This window comes from Pristis pectinata, chromosome 11 (genome assembly GCF_009764475.1).
Source record: "Pristis pectinata isolate sPriPec2 chromosome 11, sPriPec2.1.pri, whole genome shotgun sequence".
Classification (NCBI taxonomy): Eukaryota; Metazoa; Chordata; class Chondrichthyes; order Rhinopristiformes; family Pristidae; genus Pristis; species Pristis pectinata.
In genome coordinates, this window is record NC_067415.1 from 31,010,345 (window position 1) to 31,023,674 (window position 13,330).

General features: G+C 36.1%; 1 protein-coding gene across 1 annotated transcript in view; it reads right to left on the reverse strand.

Annotated features, from left to right (window-relative positions):
- The window catches only part of ift88 (intraflagellar transport 88 homolog), a 69,400-nt gene that overhangs the window by 13,675 nt on the left and 42,395 nt on the right, over nucleotides 1-13,330 (reverse strand). The window contains 5 exon segments of the mRNA XM_052025568.1: nucleotides 1,033-1,148; nucleotides 2,825-2,975; nucleotides 4,080-4,188; nucleotides 5,848-6,034; nucleotides 7,265-7,351. Of these exon segments, the coding sequence (XP_051881528.1) occupies nucleotides 1,033-1,148; nucleotides 2,825-2,975; nucleotides 4,080-4,188; nucleotides 5,848-6,034; nucleotides 7,265-7,351 (650 nt within the window).

Below are 13,330 nucleotides of genomic sequence, written 5' to 3' on the forward strand. Positions count from 1 at the left end.
TACACTATCCACAATGCCACCAATCTTTGTGCCTTCTGCAAACTTACTAACCCGTTTTCATCAGTCACTTATATTTTTCACAAACAGCAGAGGTCCCAGTAAGGATCCCTACAGAACACCACTAGTCATGGATCTCCAGTCAGAATAAGACCCATCGACCACTGCCCTCTATCTTCTAAGGGCAAGCAAATTCTGAATCCAAGTGGCCAAGTCACCGTGAATCCCATGCACCTTTGATCTTCTGGATGAACCTACCACAAGGGACATTCTAAAATCCATGTAGACAACATCCACTGCTTTACCTTCATCAATTGCCTTCGTCATATTGGTGGGAAGTCATGTGCAATATCATCAAATAGTACCAGCTACTTAAAAAGTGTTATCCTAGAGTGTATGCAGGAACATCTAAATGTGTGCTTCAACCAGGGACTGCAAAATATGATAATAATAGCATTAAAATTTCCCTACTATTCATAACAATTCATGATACAGCATTTTTACACAATAAGGAGCTTACTGAATTTTCAACTTGTTATTGAAAAGCTTTGACGGCTCAGCAAGTAAATATCAGAAAAGTCAGTGCCTTCAAGATAAGAAAATTTACGTTAAACAGAGCCAGAGCGCTTACTCTCTGGATCTCTGTTAATTGTATATGCATCATTTAGTGTACCTGTTTTCTTCTCACTCATTTCTGGAAACACTAGATAGTCAGCTGGAAGATAATCAGCCTTAATTATAAAACCTACAGCATCCAAGTAACATTTTCCAGTTTAGTCCTGTAGTCATACTCCATTTTCTACGTCAGAAAATTCAACTCACTCCAGGACATGAATTCATAATCTAGACTAACACTTCAGTGTAGTTCTAGTTCTAGGGAAATCCTGTATTGCTGGAGGTTCTGATTTCCTAGTTAGATGAATGTGAAAGATCTGATAACCATTGATAGAGAAGGCACCATCTGCATAAGTGATCACCTCCAGCTGCAAAAATATGTTTCCGATACAAAAATGTCAAAGACAAAATACTACTTACTGGATGAGTGCTGCCCTTTCAAAGTACTGAATAGCTTTTTCACAGAATTGTGTGTCAATGTAGTAGGCCCCAAGCCACTCAATTCCTTCGATGTTTGAAGGGAAATATCTAAATGACTGACAAAATAACAGCAAACAAAGCAAGAACTTAAAACATATTTAGTTTAAGTATATCCAGTATGCTTTACCATCAAAATTTACACTTAATTCCCTCAGGGACACAAATTTGCATTTCATGAATACAGATTATTATACATTTAAAATTGTATTTTTTAATTACTAAATATATTCTACATGAGCATTTTGCCCTGAAAAGGTAGTTGCTGAACAATCGGTCAAATGTGTGTTTTAAAAAAGAGAATATAAAGAGTTCTTCTAAAGGATCAGATTAAATCTGAATTTCCTTAAATTCACTGATAGACACAAATTATTTGGAATATGATGAATTTGACCATGATTTCCCACAGATCTGTTCAATGAGTGCTAAAACAACAGCCCAGGCTAGAGATCAATTCCCCATCTTCTACACAACTCAAGTAGGCTGAGACCCCTGTAAATGGTACATTACTCACATCTATTGTAATTTGCAAGTGGACCACAAATAGAACAAAGCCCAAAAATAACCCGAATCCTGCTGACAGACAAGCTGCCCAAGCTCATTGGTCACCCACTCACTAAACCCTTTCAGGAGCACAATCTTTGGCAGGTAAGCTTGCTAGGAACTGCTCCATCAGCCCAGTATAGTATAGGGACTTTCCAAATGTAAATTGCTTCACATGGTGGAGCTTGGACAAGCTCTAACCACAGAATTATTCTTAAGGGGTACTGTAGTGTCATAGTTAAATTATTAGGAGAGCAACCAGATTTCTAAATCATTGAGATTTGTAACCCACCTTGGGGAGCTTAAAGTAATTTGAGATGTTAAAAGCAAAATCTCATCTCAGTAATGATAATCACAAAACTAACAAATTGTTTAAAATCCCTTCTGGTTCACTAATGTCCTGACTTTCATCCTTATCCAGATTGCCCTATATGTGACTCCAGCCCCACCAATACAATTGACTCTTCGAGAGGGACAAAAAGTCCTGGCATTCCAATGGCAACTACAAGTTTAAAAAAAACCAGGTTAAGCCATTCTTCAGACTTACCACCTATCAAAAACATAGTTCATGAGTGTGTGACAGTAAATCATTAAACAAAACATCAAAAGTTTCAACATACTAAAATTCTAAAAATTAAAAATACTAAAACACTTAAAAGAATTAAAAAAACAATTTTTAAATGTTTGATATTTTCCGAAGTTCCTTCCAGCCATTTCCCTCCAGAGGAATGACAGGGTATGTACTCCAATGACCAGATTCAACCTAACCCAGCATTGCCCATGCAGACTCCTCACCAAAAGTGATGTGGAATTACTGAAATTTGGGCTCTCTTGCCTAACTCTACGAGGTCTTCAGCATTTTAGTGCAGTTGGGAAAACAGTGTCAAACCACTGAGTACAACCTTGAGACTTCCACATTCCTGTGGAAATCCCCAAATTGTTGACAATTAAATAGAGAAAAGTCAGAAGGACAGAAATGCTGCTATTTTCTTGCAAAATCCAGAACATTATGACACATGAACATTTTTTTAAAAATGTCACTATTTTCTGTAGCAAAACTATTAATGATGTTAAAGATACATATAAAATTGAGCCCCACATTTTTAACTTGTTCATTCACTGACCACTGGTTTGATGATTATAAACTGCCACCCAGACCATTAGTGACTGTATTTCTATTACTGTTAAGTACCTCATAATAATACTGGAAAGCTTGAGACTTATCTCCCTCACTGTCATACAGGTCCCCTAATTTAGCAAGTGCCTGTGGGTCGGTGGGGGCAACACTAATCAACTGCATGAGCCATTCAATGGCTTGAGGTAGATCCTCCAACGTTTCATATCTCAAGAAATGCAAGTTAAAGATCATTTTATTTTTCCAAGCAACAAGTCTGTCACATGTGGATTTGTGTCCTGTAGAAACCCTCGCTGTACAGAAGGTTGGTTTTACAATCAATGAGTTACCATTGTTCTGTAGTTTAACTCTGATGCAATGTTACATTCATGAGTAACAATCTGAGAAAATAACAATGAAATGCATAAATCTACCTAAGTGACATGAGATAACAACTGAAAAAGGTACCCTAAATCAAGCAATTAATCAACAATATAAAAATTGGCAACTATTATAATTCTAAGAATACACATGTTGAAAGCATGCAAGGAGTTAGTCACAATATGTGAAAAGAAACGACAGCTAATATTTCGAATTAAATCTTTTTTGACAACTGGGGAAAATAAATATGAAGACAATACAAGGGGAAAGAATGCTAACATCATTCTTTGTTGCTAGTACCTACCGTTGCAAAAACAAATATCGAAGTATTAGTTAAGGCTTACTTCATTCTTAAATACCTTACTCCAAATCTCTCACTTAATTCCTTAACTGTTCAGTGCCACACTACTTTTCTGCAGACGATCCAGGCATGTTTTGTGCCTCTCCTTGCTATATTTTCCATCACCTGCTCCATTTTTCTATGCTCTTGGTTACGAGACTCACACATTGGAACATACTCCCTAAATCATTCCATTTCTACCTCATTCCTTTGAATAACCTCCTTAGAACATGACATTTCTGTTGGAGTACAGAAAAAGGCAAAGTGTGCTGCTGAGATAGAAGGCAAGACTATCAAAACCACAATTTGCTGTTTTGCCAACAGCTTATCTAGTCAGTATCTAAAGAAAGTTTATGCGAGCTTGATGTGCATTTTGCCTACCATAATTCTCTACAACAGTGACCACACTTCAAAAACATGCAACTGCCTCAACTTCCGAGGCATTCTGAGATCATGAAAAGTGAAAACTCTTTCATGCTGCAGTAGGCAACATCATTATCTATTAACTTACTGTGAAACTATAAGGCTCCAAAACTACAAACTATTAATACAACTTTCACTTTACAAATGTTCAAATGAAGCTTCTACAATCTCAAAGTTTGGAAAGGATACAAATTTGCAATCTGGTACATAACTTGAGCACTGTTTCTCATGATTGCATGGAGCTTCAAGAAACAATCCAAAGCCTCCTCCAGTCTGTTCAACTTCCTGTAAGTAAGACCTGAATTTAAAAAGTAAATGAATATGAAACATGGGGAAATGGCAAATTGCATGACACCATGGAATGGCTAGATAATTAAAAAAAACATTAAGTTTTCTGAAAAATTGAGAGCAGATGATGAGGACTATCTTAATCTGTGCCATAATTGTCATAATGTCAATGATATCATCTTCAAAAAGTGCAGAACAAAGACCATGTGATCTTGCACAGGGGGATATAGTCATGCATGGATTATCTGCAGGCCTCCAAGTGATTATTCAACAGGTGTCTGAGTAGAAGTCCAAAAGCATGTCACTTTCTCATCCTTTTAGGGCAGGGGGAGCTATGACACAGGAGCTGGTCCAGCTGGTGAAAATGGGGGACAAAAAAAAATACATTTTCATGTTACAGACATCATCATCAGCATCTATCAATAAGTGAGATGTCTGCAATACTTTGATGTTAACTCTACAACCACACAGAAATATTAGCCTTCCATTTACCAGATAGATTTGTATGACATTGCCATTCTCCATCCCAATGCACTGTTGTACCAACGTTCTCTTTGCCCATTTGTATAATATGAATGTCTATATTATGATGTATTACATCAGTATCTTTGCTTTTGGTAAAGAAACTGGATTCAATTGAAATTTTTACTCAATGTGCAATACAACCTGACTGCTGATGCACATTTTTGAACTAGGAGTTTTATCGTGTCTACATTATTTATTCCTAATCAACAACTGATAAAATATTAAATGCAAGGTAAAGGAATCTCAAAATTAATAATAGAACTATAGATACTTATTCACATTCACAAGTGAAGATTTCAATCAGATCACAGATTTGGTCATTTTGGTCAATGGATCTTAGACAAATAGGCCAGTAAAATGTGTGTCATGCAAGAAATTAATGAATTAAACATGATAATACGCTTAGGTCTGATGCAATACAGAATCAAGACTTTAAGGGCATTAAATCAGAAAATAAGGTGAACTCTAGTAAATATTTTATGAGCTACATGAATGCTGAAGTTGCACAAGGATGGGAGAATAGTGAATACCCCACTTAGTCAAAAGTGAACTGAACTGCAAACCTGCAGCTAAGAGACCAACGAGCCTAATATCTGTACAAGGAAAAATGCACAAGATCAAAAAATATGACAAATTTCATCTAATGAGTTCAGAAGCCACTTAGATAGTTGATTTAGAACGAATGGGCCATGTTTTACTGACCAGCTGGAATTTATGGATATAAGAATATTAATGAATGAAAGCCAGTACTTTCAGAAGATATTTCATAATAAGGAGCAGAGATGCTACATGAGAAAATTTTCACATGAAATCAATTGCTAACATAGATCTGGATGTTCTGTTTCCTTGGGGGAATTTTATCAACTTTGCTTTTCATAATTTAAAACTTGCTCAAATGTACAAATGACAAAATAAGAGTGAGTTCAGCAAGATGTAAATAGATCTGAATGAACTGAGTTGATGTGCCTAGCTGAAAAAATAGTAATGAATGCATAAAATCACATACAAATTCTAAATGCATAATATTGAATACACTGAAGATCTTGGATTATTGACATAGAATGCTGCTTGGTATTAATTCTTAAATATCTTTTTAGAAGCTTTGTTTCCCATTCTCTATAACTGAAATTAAATTGTAACTCACCCAAGTTATAGAGTGCCTCAGTAAAAGATGAATCATTCCGCAGGGCTTCCTTATAAAACTCAGCTGCTTTCTCATAGTCACCACGTGCAAAAACACAGTTTCCTTTATTAGTCAGTGCTGCTGGGTTATATCGATCAGCAATCATAGCAAGGTCTGCGTATCTGTCTGCAAGTCCAAAATCATTTTCCTACACAAATCCAATGAAAGTGAATCTCATTTTACATAGGCAACTTATTGCATTATTCCTCCATTTCATTTAGAAGTGATTCACCACAGCAAATGATAAACAGGATATTTGTAAAAAGGTAGTATTGTGCATGAAATTAACATCAGAAAAATAAATGAAGGTGGAAAAAAAACTTGTTTATTATAAATCACATCAATCCATAGCTTTATTTTTGATTTTCAATAAAATGCCTAAGGTTAAGTCTCTGTGATTATTTAAACTCAGTATCCTACTCTGACCTATTCCCATCAGCTCAACCAGACTTATGTAAGATTCCAATTCCTTACAGCAAAGGTTTACTTCCTGCATCAGGTGATTATCAAAAAGCATTGAATGTGACCATAGAAATAGTCAAGATATAGGTTACTTCAATTACTTTCCCCCAGTGATAATGGGGATGGCAACAATGAAAACCCAAAGATAGGAAATACAAAGATTTTGCACTTGTATTACCTGCTCCTTCAGTTTGGGCTGTGTGTTTCAGTTAGAAATATCACGTTAAATTTACAAAAAATATCAACAATTGAATCTGGAATCTTCCATTCAATTCAATGAACCAATAGGAGAGGCAAGTAGATACATTCAGTCGTTATTTTCTTTGGTCACTGAATTGACTAAAAAAAACCTTAACGGGCCAAATGGAGCTGCCTGACAGCCAATGATTGCCCAAGGAACCACCAGCTCTCAGTAATTCATGGCTCAGTTCATTTTGGCTTCACACAAATTTTTGAATTGATCTGGAGGTCAGATTCCAATGCATTTGAATGGAGTCACTGAATCTACAGAAAGATGCAAGTACCAGTAAGGATTTCAATTGTTTTACATTACTTTAATGTTTTCAATTATTTGCTAGCTCATGTTTAACTACTTAAATCCATTTATACAGTTTTAAAAAGTCTCTGCCTGCCAGGGAATTCTGCAGTAGGGCTTAGTCTATTTTCAAGAGACAATCAGTTGTCTGGCCTTCTCTTCTGGAAAAGGTAGGAGTAGGCAGGTAGGCATTGCTGCGGCAAGCCATAGTCCAGCACAATACAGTTCATTACACTGGCTGGTGAATGCAGAATTGCAGGAAGCATAAATCCCACAATGCATGAACAGTGCAGAAAATATTTTAAATCTGAAATGGCAGTGTATTTGCCTAGTAATTAGAATTCACTATAGTTCTAAAATATTTCATCTTACAATACATACCAAAAAGTAAAGGAAAGAGAGATTTGTTGCAGCTGCACTCTTAACCCTGCTATCCTTTTTCTCAAACATTTTCAGAGTCTCTACAGCCTTCGAAACAAAAGTGGAAATAAGTTTATTTATTTGGGCAAAAAAAAACATCTAAAGCCTGAGACCCCCAATTGGGCAATTAAAATGACTAATTATGTCTCTAGTAATTTTAGTACATCCTGTAATCCAATGGACAATAAAATAATCCTTCTGCTGAAAAATACAGATTAAGCAGATAACTGTAAAGATGAATGCACACATCGATTAGATGAATTTCAAATTGAAACATAAATATTTTCAAACATAGCAGCACAAGTGGAACCATTCAATTTACAGTTCTTGAAAGACTATTCTTAGACCACAGACAACACAGGTTCACTTAACTCTTTAACAGCAGGCTTCTGCATGGCTCTCAAAAAGTCTTTAAAAACAGCTGTATCAAATCACTTTTAATAGTAGGAAAATGCTGCAATCCATTATTAAGGAAGTGATAACAGGGTACACAGAAAATAACAGAACTGAGAAGAGTGAACATGGATTTACAAAAAAGAAAATCATAGTTGACAATTCTGTTGGAATTTTCTAAGGTTATAACTGAAGGAATAGATATGATCTAACCAGTTAATGAGCTGTATTTGGACTTTCAGAAGACCTTCCATAAGGTACCACACAAGAGATTATTAAACAAAATTAGAATATTGCAGGTAATATACTGGTGTGGATTTAGGATTTGTTAATGGACAGAAAACAGTAGGAATAAAAAGTAATTTTCGGGTTGGTAGGATGTGACCTGTTGCAGGGTTTGGTGTTAGAGCCCCAGCTATTCAAATTTATATCAATGATTTAGATGAGAAGATCAAGTGCAAAAGAGGTCAAAACTCTCTAGTCTGGCATCCTTGGAACCCGACTGATGCTGAAGCACAGAAATTGCCCCAATCATCTCCCACTAAGCAGGAGAATTCTTTTTTTCTTAAAAAAGTACAGACACTCCCTGGGTCATGCAAAGGTTGTGAGAACTATCTATAACCAAAGTTTCCAAAAGTCAGAAATGCTGTTGAATAAGATCACCATTGGCTGAGATAACAATAGTTGGGTCGTTAGGTTAGTTAGCTAAAGGTTAGTAATTTTAATGAATGGAGCAGCAGGCACAAAGAGTTAATGGTCTACATCTGCTTCTACCCTTGCAGTCTTATGTATTTACCTAGAAACAGAGCTTTTTATTAGTATACTAAAACAGAAGGGAAGAAGGTCATTGAATAAAAAAATACTGGTATTGCACCTATATTCACCTCTTCCACCAAAGTCTCCAGTGCAGAGTTCAAAAACTTTGAAGCCTGTCCTCTGTCACGTACTTCAGTCTTCCCAATCAGATTCACTTACTGTATAACTCTCCGTACCTCTCTCATCAGAACACCATCTCATATTTAAAGAGATACCAGATACCTTAAGTGGTGCAAGTCAATCCCAACATTGACATTCTGCTGACATGAGCAGCAGAATAATCACCAGGCGCAGGTTAATTTGCACAATTTTCAGTGCCTATCAACTTTAGTTCCTATTACTTTTAGAACAGATTTTGGATATTGAAATGACCAAATATTCTCAGCAGGAATTCAAACAACATTTCTTGGAATTCTGCCCAGAATTTGAAGTTAATCACTCACACTTGCCACTAAGCTGCGTATCAAGTCTGCATTTACCTTGTATTGCTTTTCCATCTGTACAAAACCATCCTGTCCTCATCAGCACTACAACAAGGCCCTCTGCAATGTAAATCCATCACTGGGCATGCCAGAGCAGAACCATACTGAAAAAACTCTGACAGGCAACCAAGCCATCACATAGCTCAAATAACTGCCAAAAACCTGTGTTTCAGAATGTCATATTAAAAATTAAAGAATTATTTTAAAATTACAATTGTAAACAAACAATAAGATGTAACATTTTAAAACAAGTTAATAAACTCATCAATTCATAAAGAATACAATAATATTTCCCTTAGTCTCTCGCAGTTGTTCCTTTCCACAAAAATGAATGGAAATGCTACCACCATCCTGGTCCAACCTGATGCAGGTTGTTCAGGTGGATTCTCCACAACTTCACATTCCTGTGTTGGATTCCATGACGATCCAGTGGCAGAGCAGTCAGTAAAATGCCAGCAAATGTCAGGTAGCACGTTTAGAATTTCTGCTTTTGCACATATGTTGGCACAAAGGTCGAGGGACTGCAAGCATTTCCACATGGAATTGCTACCATTTCTTCACAAAATCTAGGTCAATAAAAAAAATTCTGAAGATACAGGTTGAAACTCTCTGGCCCAGCATCCTTGGCACCTAACTGGTACCAGGACCACAGAAAATCTGGACCACAGAAATTGCCCTCGTTCATCTTTCTCTGAGCAGGAGAACTGTGCTCTTTAAGTTTAGACACTCTTCAGGTCATGTAAGAGTTCCATGAACTGTCCATGACCCAACGTTTCCGTAAGATGGAAATAATGTCAGCTGAGATCACTGATCGACTGAGAAAAAGTTGCACTGGTAGGTTAATTAGCTATAGATTAGTACAAATCTTAGTTAACTTTAGAATTAGGAAGTTAGAATTAGTTAATTAGTATAGTTCTGTACTTCAGATTCAGAGCATGCTGCATCACAGAAGTTGCCGGACCACAAAATGCCAGACTAGTGTTTCAACCTGTATGATGAAATTGTGGAAACAAAATAAAACTTAAAATGAGATGCAATAGAATAAAAGCTTAAAATGGTTGAAACAGCATTGAAATTGATATAAAATATTTTTCACAATAGCTATCTGAAAGACAGCATAACTTTTTGAGATTTTGTTTTTACATCATGTATCATGGTATCTAAAGAATGATTACTGATTTATGGTTGGCACCACGAGAGAGAGATCCAGATTATTATCCACAGATGTGCTTGGATTCTATCAGCCAAGTAAAAACATTCGACATACTGTTTCTGCTGGTGTTGGGAGGAGTGATCATTTAGACAAGACAACTGGGCATAAATTGAATACTTCTTAAAATCAGAATAATTCCAAAATAATTTAGTACTCGAGTTATTCCTTTTAGTGATCTAGTTGAGGATGTTATGAAGTTCTTCCTAATACCCATTCAGATTCGTGTTTCAATTTAAAATATGAAGATACTAACTACAGTAGCTTTCCAAACAAAAAAATCAGTGTCTAGGATTTTCACCCACCTTGTCATACTGCGATGTTGAACAGAAAAAAACAAAGTGGTTGCAGAAAATGAAGGAAAAGATTAATGACAGATATGAAATATAAATAAACATGCGCACACGCTAAATGGAAAAGAGAAATTGTGAAAACAAAAATGTGTATACATACAGGACATCACCAACCATACACATACTTAATATTAAATCAAAGTAATCATTAACACTTTTTTTTATATAATCGAAAGGTCCTAATCATTTGTAATATTAGTTTTGAACAGTCATCCAAAAATTAGCAAGGTCAAGGTAAGATAGGATGAGAAGTTAACCTGATAAGTAGAACAAAGTGGTAGAAGGCGGCTTTCACCTCCAGGATGATGAAAGATTATTAACTTGAAATTTTAACTCTGCTTCCATGGATACTAACTGACATTAAAGATTTCCAATATTTTCTGTTTTCATTTCACTTCCAGGACAAATTCAAATCAATCCATAATAATGTACTTACTGCTGATTGTACACAGTCTCAAATTAGCTCCTAGTAAACATAAGCCAACAGCAATGAACGGCCTAATTTGGCAGCATTAATCCTAAAATGATATTCACACTCAGAGTAATTCACTGAGCGGTCTCAAGTGTTAAGTTTACTGTTGGACTAAAGCAAACTTTATTATTATCTTATTTTGTTGCACTTAATCTGGAGTGATAATGCTAACACTGGAGGCTAGAGATCTGTTTCCAACACAAGGTGGCAGAACAAATTTGCACACCTTTTATAGAACCAGTCTTGATTTTAATCCTATTAAGATAAATATAATGGAAATCAGACTTGGGTCAGCTTGCAGCTTGGTATGGCAATTGCTCCGCCCATGACCGCAAGAAACTGCAGAGAGTCGTGGACACAGCTCAGCACATCATGGAATCCAGCCTCCCCTCCACAGACTCCGTCTATACTTATAGCTGTCTCGGTAAATCAGCCAACATAATCAAAGACCCCATCCACACTGGACGTTCTCTTTTCTCCCTCCTCCCATTGGGCAGAAGATACAAGAGCCTGAAAGCATGTACCACCAGACTCAAGGACAGCTTCTATCCACTGTTATAAGAATACTGAACGATTCCCTAGTATGATAAAACGGACTCTTGACCTCACAATCTACCTCGTTATGACCTTGCACTTTATTGTCTACTTGTATTGCACTTTTCTCTATAGCTGTTATGTTTTATTCTGCATTCTGTTATTGTTTTACCTTGTACTACCTCAATGTAATGAATTGATCTGCATGAATGGTATGCAAGAAAAGTTTTTCACTGTACCTCAGTACAAGTGACAATAATAAACCAATTCCAATAATTCAGTCGAATAGCTTACTGCCCAAGTGGTGATTAATAGCCCTCATTTGGTCATGCACTACTAAGATTTGTGCATTACCAATACTAGCTTCTAATGTCTGATAAGAACAAAAATCTCAGACACAAAGAGATATTGCAAATACGCTGCAAGTGCACAAAAAAAATCATTGTAGAAATACAGAATCATCATAATTTGATGATAACAAATGGGTCTCCGTGTAAAAGATTCAAATTCTATTGTAGGAGTTCAATCACTTCAGTGCAATACAGGGAGAGTGCTAGTCTTTGAGGTAAGATTATAAACAGTTTGTCTGTTCAGATGTTGATAAAACATTCCTTGGCATTGAAATGGCTTATTTTCTTTTTTGTGCCATAGAGATACATTAGTCAGCTTTATTGAGTACTTTTCCTCTAATTAAAAAGTGATCTGACAAAAGCACCATTAAAATCTTATCTTCTCAACGTCAATTACTGTAGCCACGCTCTTGTGCTTTTTAGTGCAAAATCATGTATCAGTAAACATTTTTAACAACAGTAGTATAATTATAAATAAGTTGTGAAGATGACATAAGGAGTCTACAAAGGGATATTGACAGTGTAAGAGTACAATTTGGGAAAATGTGTAATTCTCCATTTTGACTGGAAAAGTTTTTTAAAACTGCATATTACCTAAATGGTGAGAGATTTTAGAGCTTTGAGATGCAGAGGGTTCTGAGTTTCCTAGTACATGATTCCCAAAATGCAGGTAGAGCATGTAATTAGGAAAGCTAACAGAATATTACGTTTACAATTAGTTTAGCTTATGTATAAGTAGGGAGGTTATGCTTCTGTTATATAGGGCATTGGCGAGACCATATCTGGAGTACTGTGCACAGTATTGGTCTTTTTTAAGCAAGAGTGCTAATGCATTGGAAGCACTTTGGAGATGGTTAACTAAATTGATAACTGGAATGTGTGTAGGTTATCTTATAAGGTAAGGTTGAACAGGCCAGGCTTCTACTTGCCAGAGTTTAGAAGAATGAGGGTAACTTGATTGAAGTATGGAAGATCCTGTGAGATATTGACAGCATGGATGTAGAGAAGATATTTCTTCTTGTGGAACTTGTGGTTGCTGTTTGAAAATAGGGAGTTGCTCATTTAAAGCAGAGTGTCTTTGGAACTCTATTCCTCAGAGTGAAGGAAGCAGAGTGTTTCAATACTTTTAAGCTCGAGGTAGATTGATTGTTGAAAAGCAAGTGGCAAAAGGTTATCAGGAGTGGGCACAAATGTGGAGTTAAGGTACAATCAAACCAGGTATGAACTTATTGAATGGTGGAGCAGACTCAAGGTGGCCTACTTCTCCTAATTTATATATGCATACAGTTTGTACATAAAAGAAAAGTCACATTTTCAGCCACGGCTTGTAGAAACTTGTTTTCAACAGTCTATTTTAACAAACTGCTTAACCAAAGAAATTATGAACATGGAGCTTTTCTTTTGTTCCAAAGCAATC